General features: G+C 36.3%; 1 protein-coding gene across 4 annotated transcripts in view; it reads right to left on the bottom strand.

The window, feature by feature from the left end:
• Positions 1-819: 819 nt before the first annotated feature.
• The window catches only part of MIS18BP1 (MIS18 binding protein 1), a 61,193-nt gene continuing 48,182 nt past the window's right edge, over positions 820-13,830 (bottom strand). For all 4 annotated transcript variants that reach the window (XM_033851173.2, XM_019923955.3, XM_073800516.1 and 1 more), the window contains 4 exons: positions 12,234-12,382; positions 7,370-7,457; positions 2,242-2,296; positions 820-2,057 (listed from right to left, as the gene is read on the bottom strand). In XM_033851173.2, the coding sequence (XP_033707064.1) occupies positions 1,954-2,057; positions 2,242-2,296; positions 7,370-7,457; positions 12,234-12,382 (396 nt within the window). In that variant the 3' untranslated portion in view covers positions 820-1,953. The remainder of the gene's footprint in view (positions 2,058-2,241; positions 2,297-7,369; positions 7,458-12,233; positions 12,383-13,830) is intronic.

Below are 13,830 nucleotides of genomic sequence, written 5' to 3'. Positions count from 1 at the left end.
TTGCTGTGTAGAGACCTCTATCCATATTTAAGCTGCAACGGCCTCTTTCTATACTCTTCACAGGTTGCACTTAACTATCGACCCTATCGTTTATTGATCCGTCTTACTGTCTTTGAGCCCTTCAAGTCTTTCTTTTCCACTTTTAAGTAAGTCTCCTTTGGAGGTTACCTTAAACCTTACTAGTTTATCTAATGACCCAATGGAAAGAAACGGGAATAACCAGGTACCTGGAAGGTGGGATACAATAGTTTTGATAGGACACATGGAATATGGGGAGTGGGGGGTACGTTGTGGTTTGTGTCAACTATATGCTATTTCAAAAATTATCTTTTTGTTTCGTATTACAGAATTTAACTACCTTCTAATTTTTTAAAAAATTTTTATTGGAGTATAGTTGATTTACAATGTTGTGAATACCTTCTAATTCTTAAAACACTATCCACTAACATCAAGCAGCATGGTATTACACCAAATATTGGCAACTTAGAGTTCTACAACAGAATTTTTTAGAGCTACTCTAAAATAACCCCCTTTCATTTGTTTCATCCTTCATCTATCAAAAATCTCTGTGGCAGAAACTATCATTGTAGTTTAAAGGAGAGTGATCTGTTTGCTTGCACTATTCTTCTTAAATCTTGTGTTTCTACAAATCCTGTAGTTCTTTAGCTGCTGATTATTACTGACTAAATTCTTAAGAAACAAGAAAGTATACTTTTTCTAACAGTTCTGGTATTTTTCAAGGAAATGAACTGAACCATTAACAAACAAAATGCATTTTTTCTATGATCCAGTAATTAGAAAAACCAACCAAAACATGAATATTATAAAAGCAAATTTACTTTATTTGAACAACCTACCTGGAGAGAAAGAGTGGGTAAATACGTACTATAACCAGAGGGAAAAAAATTCTGTCAAATTTTTTTTTAAAAGAAGATGTTGGGGGTACGAGTTTATTAATTAATTAATTTATTTTTGCTGTGTTGGGTCTTCGTTTCTGTATGAGGGCTTTCTCTAGTTTGTGGCAAGTGGGGGCCACTCTTCATCACAGTGCGTGGGCCTCTCACTATCGCCGCCTCCCCTGCTGCGGAGCACAGGCTCCAGACACGCAGGCTCAGTACCCGTGGCTCACGCGCCCAGTCGTTCCGCGGCATGTGGGATCCTCCCAGACCAAGGCTCGAACCCGTGTCCCCTGCATTAGCAGGCAGATTCTCAACGACCGCGCCACCAGGGAAGCCCTATGTCAAATTTTAAAGCATAATGGCATAATATGCTAAAAGAAGTTTATTTCTAAAGAAGCTGTCTGAAAGGAAAACAGTGTTTACTATGACATGGCATAGTAACTTGACTCCTTACAGTAAAAGAGGTATAACCTGAATGTTTGTCTAATCCAGTCTTTTAAATACTGAGACCAAATTTACGCCATGTCTGCTTAAGAATACAACAAAATCTGTTCTCTTATTCTACCTAATAAAAATACTGAAAAAGCAATAAATTAAATTTACGTAGGTTTCATGAATATGCCAATCACAAGTTTTAAGAAAAACAATCAGGAGAAAGCTTGTCAAATGGTTTAAACAACATGTACTGATAACTGAAACATTAGATCAACTCTGGCTTTTATACCAAGTGGTGACAACTGGTAACCTAAAGTTTTCATGAACTCAGTAGCTACCAATACAATCTATTTTTTAATTCTCCCCCACCTCTCCCCTTAAGGATAGCAACATTTTCTTGAATGCTTCTGAAAAAAATCTGTATGGAACATGATTTTCTTAAAGTAAACAGACTAAGATGCTTATGAGAGACATCTATATATAACACATGAAACCTATGAAAAAGAGTCTGCAATTTCATATGAAGCTACATTATAAAAAAAAAAATACATCCTTCAAATGAAGATACAGATACACTGTCTGCTTCTTGATAAACATCCTGGAAGTATTCTCATTTTTACTATGCAGAATCAGAGTTCGAAAAATAAGAATCTTTCTCTTCTTCCTCTAAAGACTCCATAGCATTAGTGAAAAGTTTTCCAATACCAGAGTTTTCTGCTAATTCTGTAAAGAGAAGTTTAATAAAAAGATTAATATATTTCTCAAAACAATTTCAATGAAATTGAAAATAACAGGAAACCAATTGGTAGATCTGCCCACTTGTGAGCAATTAATTTTAATACTATGTTAATAAAGAGACTACCCTATAATAGAACAGAGCTACAAAAGAAAGATGTAAGTATATTACCTTTGTTAAATGGGGTTTTTCTTCTTGATGGTGGAGTTGAAAAATCACTTTCAATCTACAAGAGAGTTCATATTAGCTAAGTGATGCCTCCTCTGAAGCCTGCTTCATATGTAGACAAAATTCAGCATGCTTTACCCCAATAAAACATTACAAACTAATGCTACAGTGGTTAAAGGATAGCCTCTGAAAGTTGCCAAAATCTACTGAGTACTTATTCCATTACACTAGCAAAATTTGAATTCTCTGTACTTTAAATTCTTGGCTAAAATAATAATTTATATGGCAAGTTTTAAGTATATAATGCATGCTTATATATACATCAGTGCTTTTTAAACTACTGGCCATGACTATCTTTAAAAAATGAAAATGAATAGAACAGAAAAGAAAATATGACAGAGTATACCCACTGTACTAAGGATAAGTATTATTGAAAGAAACTTTAGATATACAAACTCGTTTTCATAGATTGCCATGGAAATGTATTTTTTCCTGTGAAATGAGTCAAAACACTATTACAACATTTAGCCCTCAAAAATCATTCAATGAGATAAACCAGTATCATCATGATCAAGAGGAGGAACCAAGATGGGAGAATAGAAGGACATGAAACTCACCTCTTCCCAAAAATACATCAAAAATACATCTACATGGGGAGCATTTTCTCAGGATAGCTTACTGAACACTGACAAAAGGTATCAGACACCCAGAAGTGCAAGAAATATCTCCATATAACCCAGTAGGATGAAAGAAAAAATAAAGGAATTGGGATGAGACCTGCGGCACTGGGAGGGAGCTGGAAAAGGGGAAACGTTCCCGCACCCTGGGAAACCCCTTAACTGGTGGGAAGATCAGCTGGGACAGAAAGGGAGCTTCATAGGCTTGGAAGAGAGCACAGAAGGCAGCTGGTGGCAGGCAGAACAGAGAGTAGCACAGAGGATCTGTGCTACCTCACTGCAATCCCCAGCCTGAGAGAGAGAGAGAGAGAGAGAGAGAGAGAGAGAGGGAGGGAGAGTGTGTGTGTGTGTGTGTGTGTGTGTGTGTGTGTGTGTGTGTGTGTGTGTGTGTGTGTGTGTGTGTGTGTGTGTGTGTGTGTGTGTGTGTGTGTGTGTGTGTGTGTGTGTGTGTGTGTGTGTGTAGGGGGGTGGGGGGGGGAGGGAGCAATGGGATGAACGGGTTGGGCTTCAGAGGACACACCTGGGGAGAGTACGGGGGTTGGCTAAACGGAGACAGCCTGAAGGGGCTGGAGAGTAGTTATAGGGCCTCAACCGAGGGTGTATGTGGAAGAAGCCCAGGCCGCCACAGAAGCAAATCACTGTTGCTAAGGGGTGGGGTGCATGAAGGAAGAGAGGGGCGGGGCCTGCCATAGCATCCTCTTTCTTGGGCTCTGGGAGCAGGACAATGGGTGCTCCTGTGGCTGGGATGGGACTAGCCTCGCAGCTGTAGGCTTTGTGTGTGACTGCACGCAGAGGCAGGGCTGGGGTCTGGGCTGCTTCCATAGCTCCCATGGTGGGTCCAGGTATGTGACTGCTGTGGTCCCGGTACCTAACTTTAGTGGATCTGCGCTGGCGGCTTTGTGAACACAGTGTCTGAGGGACACCACAGCCGACTACCTGCATTCCCACGGTGGAGGCGGGGCCGAGGGCAGTGCCAGTGACAGTGTACTTTGTGGGCTTGCACAGGTGACACACAGAGCATACCCCCCAGTGGACAGCTCGAGCAATGGAATACTCAGTGGCTCTTCTCTCAGTGGGAGAGCTCCAGTTTCACCTACCTCACACTGCAGCTCAGAAACGGATCTAGGGGCTTCTATTCCAACAACTGGGGAGCAGATGCTGCCCCCAACAGGGCTGTGACAACCAGAGAGCAAAGAAGAGACCCTGCTCAATATCCAGTGCAGGCTCTAGTCACCACACGAGTCATACCCCCTATGAAAAGGACCCCAGCCAGCACACACTGAAGGAAAATGCAGCAGGCATCCCTACTAGAAACAGCCCATGCACCAAAAATATTAGACTTATGCAGGCTACAAAGGGATGCTCCCACATAAAAACAGCCCTTCAAGGCCATAGTAAATAATTATTTCTCCTAAGCTCACAGAGTCAGAGAAATAAAAGTAAAATGAAGAAGTAGTGGAACCACTCCCAATTAAAAGATCAAGAGAATTCTCCTGAAAGAACAAAACAGACCTCTTCAGTCTAATAGACACTGACTTCAGAAAGGAAATAATGAAAATACTGAAGGAATTAAGAAGGGCTATTGATAGAAATGAAGATTACTATAAAAAGAAACTAGAAACTATAAAGAGGAACTAAGAAGAATTGGAAAACTTATTTGCCGAGATGAAAGCTGAGCTAAAGGCAATGAATAACAGAATGAATAATGCAGAGGAACAAAGAAGTGATCTGAAAGAATAAGAGAAATCACCCAATTAGAACAGCAGAGAGCCAAATGAAAAGAAAAATGAAACCAACAGAAGAGACCTATAGGATAATATAAAGCATGCCAATCTACACATAACAGGGATCCCAGAAGGAGAAGAAAGAAAAAAGGATAATGAAATGAATCTGAAGAAATTATGGTTGAAAACTTCCCAAACCTAAAGAAGGAAACAGATATCCAGGTACAGGAAGCACAGAGGGTCCCAAACAAGATGAACCCAAACAGACCTACACCAAGACATAATTAAAATGGCAAAAGTTAGAGGATTCTAAAGGCAGCAAGAGAAAAACAAAGATTTAATTATAAGGAAACCCTCATAAGGCAATCAGCTGATTTCTCTACATAAACATTGCAGGCCAGAAGGGAATGGCAGGATATAAAGTCCTGAAAGGGAAAACCCTGCAACCTAGGATACTACCCAGCAAGATTATCATTTAGAATAGAAGGAGAGATAAAGAATTGCTCAGACAAGCAAAAACTAAGAGTACACCTATCCTAAAGGAAGACCTATCCTAAAAGGTCTTCTCTAAATAGAAAAGAAGCAAGAATCTATAGGAAAGAGAAAATCACAATTGGAAAGTAAATCAATTAAATAAGCCAGGACACAGACTAAAAAAAAAAAAAAAAAACAAAAAATTTCTGTGAAAGTGATGATAACCACAATGAACAGCAAAAGGATTAACATGAAGATGTAAAAGAAGACATCAAAATAATAAAAATGTGGGGGAGGAGAGTAAGAAAATGTACATTTTTTTTTCTAGAATGTGTTTGAGCCTATATGACTACCAGTCTAAAGCAAGTAGATATAGGAAGGGGTTAACATACTTGAAAAACAGAGTAACCACAAATCAAAAACATACAATAGATGCACAAAACCCAAAAAGAACACAAGGATAAAGAAAACCATCAAACTGCAAAAGGAAAATGAAAAAGGGACAAAGAAGAAATATAAAATCAATGGAAAAACAAGGTTTAAACAGCAATAAATTCATATCTATCAATAATTACCTTAAATGTCAATGCACTAAATGTTCCAATAAAAAGACACAGAGTGGCAGATCGGATAAAAAAACAAGAACTTCCAATATGCTGCCTACAAAGAGACCCACTTTAGGGCAAAGAACACACACAGATTGAAAGTGAGGGGATGGAAAAAGATATTTCATGGAAACGGGAATGAGAAGAAAGCAGAGGCCGCAATACTCATTATCAGACAAAACAGACTTTAAAACAAAGAAAGATAAAGAAGGACACTATAAAATGATAAAATGATCAATACAAGAAGAGGATATTACACTTGTCAATATATATGCACCCAATATAGAAGCACCCAGAGACATAAAACAAATACTAACAGATATAAAGAGAGAAACTGATGGGAATACAATAATAGAGACTTTAACACCTCACTCACATCAATAGACATATCTTTGAGACAGAAAATCAATAAGGCAACAGAGATCCTAAATGATACAATATCATCATGATCCCCACTTCATACCACATATGAATAAAATGAGATTAGAAAGCTCAAGTAGCTTGCCTTGTCATAAAGCTGGTATGGAGTCAGACCTTGAAATCAGAAGTTTTAATACTAAATCCTTTGTTCTTTCTATCCTCACACACTCACTGGCTACAAATGAAACCAAAATTTCATTCTTGTAAGGAATGGACTGGAAAAAGAAAATCTGAGAAACACTGAGAGGGCGTCTGCCCACACCTTCAATTATGGAGTAGAGGTTTCTTTTGAAGAATTTAGTCTCCAGACTGATTTTAAACCAAGGTTCCCAGAGGTATCTACCATTTCCTGTGGACAAATAAAGCCTACAAAGATTAGGTCTGATTAGGTAATCCTAATGTTAAGTTTAGAGACTCTCTGAGAGGAACTATACTCTAGCAGGTGTGCAATATAAATATTTCAGTGTGGGTGAGGAAGAAAGATGGCCATAACCTGGTCAGAAGGAATATACCCTCAGGGAATAAGGTAGTCTCCCATTTTACCTCCATCCAGAAATTACCATTCTCTAAGAATGGCTATTTACTTTGAGGAAATTTGAGGTGAATTAGCTTTTCCAGAATACTTATAGTTTTATCTGGATATAAATTATTCAGATTAAAATCAGAAATTAAAAATTTAAAAATTAATTCAAGAGGATTCTCCTAATCTTTTCTCAAAGGGATACAGATCACTGTAAGGCAATTTTGAGTTAAAATTTTTTCTGTAATTAGATTTTGAGTTAAAATTTTTTCTGTTATTGACATACACACACACATAAAATCAAGTAGCTGAATCTGAAAAAATTTGAAACCATTTTGAACCTGCAGAGGATTTAATGAAATTTCTTATTCTATGACAATCACAACTCAATTAGTGTGGATTATTCCCCAATCATTGAATAGATATGCTTTTGTTTTGTGTGTCTAACCTATATGTGTTCTTTCCACCCTGCCAGACTCCTCAAATGAAAATTCTCACCTTGCTCAAATGCTTCAGTCTATGAGCTGCCATCCATAATCCTACAGCACTTAGGTACTTACCTCACTCATAGCCTCATAATTTACTTGTATTAGGCTGTAAGCAACTTGAAGGCAGGGACTGTTATATAACATAACTACAATAATTTGCCATATATTATAGTTGTTCAATAGGTATATGTTGAATAAATGAATGGTGAATAAAAATACTTACTGTTTTTTTCTTGATATTGCCCCAGACAGTGCCACCTTTACTTTTATGGGTTTTTTGCATACGAAAAACATATTTATCACAGTCAGCCCTGTTTAAATATAAAATAACAGGTCAACATTAACTACCATACTTTTATCCACAGGTTGAACAGCAACTGACAAAATGAATTTAAAATGTTTCAATATTTTAAAAGTACATTTTCTTTTCCATTTTTAAAAAGGCAATCATGTACCAATGGAAATAGACAAAATGCTTCAATCTAAGACTGTTTTGGGAAATGATGGTTTACCCATTGTCTTTTGTCCCATTTGTGCTCTTTCCAATCTCTATCTTGCTGCCTGTCTTTTCTAAAACTCACAGAGACTTCTTGTCCCTTGATTCACTTTTGTTATACCTTTCACTCCTTTCTCTTATTCATGTCTTCCTTCCCTCTCCAGATTGAATCTTAAAAGTTGATCATTTTAAGGATAAGTCTGGTGATGAAAGCCCTCAATTAATTTATGGCTTCCAACTGTGTTTAGTCTTCAGTTCAGCTCATAAGCCTTTTATTTCTACATACTTACATCTTTCTTATATCCCCCATACCAACTAAGAATTTTTTTTCATTTCTTTTTACCTTACCTCTCTCCCTTCTCATTCTTTGCAAATAAGCTTGACTCATAATTTACAGATGAAAACTGAAGCCACATGTAATGTCGTTCTCAATTTCCCCAACAATTACTTATGACAGTAAATCCAGCTGAACACCAATTCTAATTCTCTCTTTTGGCTTCAAGATCCTATATGATTGACTATCCTTTCCTTTATGACTATTTGGGAGCAACCTTAAAGGTATGACGTGTAGAAATGTGTAAATGTGTGACATATTAAGATATTAATGTGAACCACAAACTCTGCTGCATAGCAGGTGAATAAGCCTAGCCAGTGGTTCAGGATCAGCATCTCATGGGTCTGTTGTCCTGAACAAACCAGAGACTTGGGGATTAATAAAAAAAACTGTTTTGTTACTTAATATTGTTATGAGAAGGAAACTAACTGCTAGAGTTGGTGAAGTCAAGAGATTGAAGAGGTCTAGGAAACTCATATTTTAAAAATAAAGAAGTTTTAGGAAATATATTCTTGATATAAATGAGCCCACCATATGCTCTATAAGAAAAAAAAAGCCATTTTCCTTAATTGTAAAAGTGATACATATAAAAAAATAACGTGACAACCTGTATCAGTGTAATTCTACAATATAGAGATAATGGCTGGTGATATTTTTGGTCAAGAAATTTCCTTTCTCTTATGAATACATGTTATGTAAACTGGGATCATACTGTATGTAGTTTTATTTCTTAGCTTTTAAAAATTATCCACTGAACATTATGTCATTAAAAATTCTTGAAGGCATCATTTTAAATTGTTATATATTATTCTATTATATGGACAAATCCTAATTTCTTTATTTTTAAAATTTATTTTTTTATTTTTGGCTGCGTTGGGTCTTCGTTGATGCATGTGGGCTTTCTCTAGTTGTGGTGGGCGGGGTCCTTTTTGCTGGGGTGCACGGGCTTCTCATTGCGGTGGCTTCTCCTGTTGTGGAGCAGGGGCTGTAGGTGCGCAGGCTTTAGTAGTTGCGGCTCGCGGGCTCTAGAGCATGGGCTCAGTAGTTGTGGCACACAGGCTTAGTTGCTCCACGGCATGTGGGATCTTCCCGGGTCAGGGCTCGAACCCGTGTCCCCTGCATTGGCAGGAAGATTCTTAACCACTGCGCCACCAGGGAAGTCCAACAAATCCTCATTTCTTGACTTTCCTTACTGTTGGACATTTAGGTCATTTCCAAATTTTCAGTATTGTTTTGTGGTGAACATCTCTGTTCATACAAATGTGCATACATACTTGCCCAAACCTCATATTTCCTCAGAAATAAAATTCAAGGGCCAAAGGGATGACTATTTTAAAGCTAATAATTTGGCCAAAGTGCTTACCAAAAACTGTGTCCCAAATTATATGCTTCCCAGAAATAAACCCACACACCTCTGGTCAACTAATCTTCAACAAAGGAGGCAAGAATATACAATGGAAAAAAGTCTCTTCAGCAAGTGGTGTTGAGAAAGTTGGACAGCTACATGTAAATCAATGAAGTTAGAACACACCCTCACACCATACACAAAAGTAAACTCGATATGGCTTAAACTCTTAAATGTAAGACATGACACCATAAAACTCCTAGAAGAGAACATAGGCAAAAACATTCTGACATAAATGATACCAATGTTTTCTTAGATCAGTCTCCCAAAACAACAGAAATAAAGGCCAAAAATAAATAAATGGGACTTAATCAAACTTACAAGCTTTTGTAGAGCAAAGGGAACCATAAACAAAACGAAAAGACAGCCTACAGACTGGGAGAAAATATTTGCAAATGATGTGACCAACAAGGGCTTAATTTCCAAAATATACAAACAGCTCATACAACTCAACCACAAAAAAACAAACAACCCAATCGAAAAATGGGCAGAAGACCTAAATAGACATTTCTCCAAGTAAGACATATAGATGGCCAACAAACACATGAAAAGATGCTCAACATCACTAATTGTTAGAGAAATGCAAATCAAAACTACAGTGAGGTATCACCTCACACCAGTCAGAATGGCCATCATCAAAAAATCTACAAACAATAAACGCTAGAGAGGGTTTGGAGAAAAGGGAACCCTCTTGCACTGTTGGTGGGAATGTAAACTGGTGCAGCCACTATGGAGAACAGTATGGAGGTTCCTCAAGAAACTAAAAATAGAGTTGCCATATGATCCAGCAATCCCACTCCTGGGCATATATCCAGACAAAACTATAATTCAGAAAGATAACATGCACCCCTGTGTTCATTGCAGTATTATTCACAATAGCCAAGACATGGAAGTAACCTAAATGTCCATCGACAGATGAATGATAAAGAAGATATGGTACATATACAAAATGGAACACTACTCAGCCATGAAAAAGAATGCAATAATGCCATCTGCAGAAATATGGCTGGACCTAGAGACTGTCATACAGAGTGGAGTTAAGTCAGAAAGAGAAAGACAAATACCATATGATATCACTTATATGTGGAATCTAAAATATGACACAAATGAACCTATCTACCAAACAGAAACAGACTCACAGACATAGAAAACAGACTTGTGGTTGCCAAAGGGGAGAGGGGGTGCAGGAGAGATGGATTGGGAGTTTGGGATTAGCAGATGCAAACTATTATATATAGAATGGATAAACAACAAAGTCCTACTGTATAGCACCGGGAACTATATTCAATATCCTGTGATAAACCATAATGGAAAAGAATGTGAAAAAGAACATATATATGTATAACTGAATCACTTTGCTGTACAGTAGAAATTAACATTGTAAATCAACTATACTTAAATAAATTTAAAAAATTAAAAAAATTATATGCTCAATATACTTTCACCTGCACTAAATACTAAATTAAAAGTAAAAATAATTTGTGGATTGCTAGGGAAAAATTATGTTTTTGCTGAATAAATGCAAATTAAAATTTCACTAAGCTTCATGAGAGTACTAAGTGCTTTTTTTTTTTTCAGTCATGATCATCTGGCTTCTATCTCTCACACCCCATGGAAATTGCTCTTAAGATCAGCACTGGCCTGCTTAATTGCCAAATGAATAGCCTATTTTCAGGCCTCATTTTTACCATTTTCCATTTTTTTCTCTGTGTTATATGACTGTTGGCCACCCATATGTTTTCTTAATTTTATTTATTTATATTAAAAAATAATGCTTATATTCAAATCGTGTGAAATTCAAAAAAGTATTCCTCTTATTTGTCCCAAGATATCTTAGTTCTTCTCCCTAAGAATCACCAATGTTTTCAGTTGCTTATGTATCCCTTCAGAGATATTTAATCACATAAAAGTAATTATGTGATTTTAATCACATAAAAGCAATATATTTAAATCACATAAAAGCAGTTGTTTTATATTTAATCACATAAAAGCAATCACAACTATATACACACACACAGTCCCGATTTACACAAATTGTAACACATAATTAACCACATCTAACTTTTTGCATTTAATATATCTTGGACATTTTACCGTAAGTACATAAAGAATTTCTTCATTAATGTCTATGGCTACATAATATATCAGAATTTATTTGATTAGTCCCTAATTGATGGACATTTGTTTCCAGTCTTTTGTCATTATAAACAATACTGCAATGAATTAGTTGTACATTCACAATTCTCGAAGTAGGACTGCTAAGTTAGATCATATGCATTTATAATTTTGATAGATATCAACAAATTACTGCCTGCAGAGACTGAACTAATTTACCTTCTCACTAGTAATGCATGAGAATGGCTTTCCTTTTCTTGTTTATTTGTAGGAGTGTTATAACAGAGAAATTAGCCTTCTTCCTGTGATGAGTTCCACAAATTCTTTTCTCAGACTGTCATTTGTCTTTTGATTGTTTATGGTGGTTGGTACCAGGTAAAATGTTTTATTTTCTGTATGGTTGACTTTATCATACTTTTTGTTAGTGGCTTCTGCTTCTTCTGAGGTTATAAAATAATTCTCTAAGGTGTTTTTAAGGTATATTTTATAGTTTAATTCTTTACAGGCAAAACTTTGACCCATCTAGAATCTAACGTAAAGTGTCACTTGTGTACTGACACTATTGAATAACATCCCTCCTTGTGGAAACTGTCCATCCTTGACTTCTAGGAACTATTCTTTCATGATTTTTTAAAAATAATGATGACTCCTTTCATTACTGACATCTACTCTCTTCAACTCATGGAATATTAAAAGTTGATGCAGAGAATTACAGTATCATATGCACAAATACTTACCTATTTATAGAGGCTAGCATGCCAGGACTGACATGCTGACACTGAGGAGTTTTTGCCAGTGGAAAGATAACCGATGATGGAGTTGTTGGATTTCTGTCCATATTTGGCAGAATATCATCCTCTTCTTGACTGTCCCGGAAACTTGGTAACTAGAAAGCAAATATATATTACTGACAGGCACTCCTAAAAACGGAATTCCTCATTATCACAAATTGTTTTTTTGGGGAGATGATAAGTTGTTTTCTGTCTTATAATTTCACAACTGAGTAACTAAAAATATTAGTAGGTAGAGAACAGAGCCTTGGCCTCTAAAAAAACCTAGTTTCTGTTGTGTAAAACAGAGATAATGGACACACATTTCTAGCGCTGTGTAGACTAGGGTCAGCAAATGTTTTCTGTAAAGAGTCAGACAGAAAATATTTTAGGGTTTTGTGGTCCATACAGTCTCTATTCCAACTACTCAGCTCTGCTGTTGAAGCAGGAAAGCAGCCATAGCTAACATGTCTGTGTTACAATAAAATATTGTTTACAAAAAAAGGTGATATGCCAGATTTGGCCTATGCACCAAGTATGCTGACCTCTGTGTAGACAGAACAAAACAAAACTGTAATTGATTTACTATTATGCTTGGTACTAAATAGACAGTCAAGCAGTATTAAACTTTTTGTGTGCATATATTTCCAATAAACAGCAATTCAATCCTTAATTAAGATTTTACTTACCTTTATATTAAAACCTTAGGAACAGTGGACTTCTGCCACAGAAAATGAACTAATTCACTGCTTTCTATTTCTATTGCTTTCAAAATGTTGCTACTGTTGCATTTAGGCCAAAACAAATATAGAACCTGAAATGATGGGGGAATAATATAAAGGGTACAATGCCTAAAGGACCATGGTTTTTGTGCAAAGAACACAGTAAGATTCTCAGATGGCTCCCTTAAAATACCTTCCCTCATAACCTGTGTAGGCAAAAAGAGAGCTCAGATAATGATGTTATTACTAAATTCTTAAAGCACTGTGTAGCCTTTTAAAATTGGAGATGATTTAACAACATTGTGAAATGGGTAGATGAAAAAATTACCCTTAAGTGTAGCTCACTAAAACAAATCTCAGTTTTTATGCTTAATAGTCCAGTTGTCTATATACATCCATTTCTGCATTACTTTAATCTTAATATTCTTAACATTTTATATTTAGAGTCTACAAAGTCTCAGATTTGCACTTAATATTTGCACTATATTTAACTGTGTTTATGAAGTACATCCTTACTGGATATACAGATTGTTTTCAGCTTTTTGCTGTGAAGATAAATGTACAAGGAGTATCTTTGTGAAGATTTTTGCCTTCTTTTGAATTTCTTAGGATAAACTCCCATGAATAGATATAATCTTTATGGCTCTCATATACTGCCATAATGCTTTCCAAAAGATAAGATTCAATTATGTATACACTGACATATGACTATATCAACATGCCTACTGCTTTTTGTTAGTGAATATTTTAACTTATTTTTTAAAAAGATTCTGTAATTTAGAAGGTATATAATTTACTTTGTTTTCCTTTGATAGCTAGTTAAAATGCCCCTAAGTGTTCAT

Source organism: Tursiops truncatus, chromosome 2 (genome assembly GCF_011762595.2).
Source record: "Tursiops truncatus isolate mTurTru1 chromosome 2, mTurTru1.mat.Y, whole genome shotgun sequence".
Taxonomy (NCBI): Eukaryota; Metazoa; Chordata; class Mammalia; order Artiodactyla; family Delphinidae; genus Tursiops; species Tursiops truncatus.
Note: the sequence above shows the minus strand (reverse complement) of the source record. Positions and strands in the feature narration are given on the sequence as shown.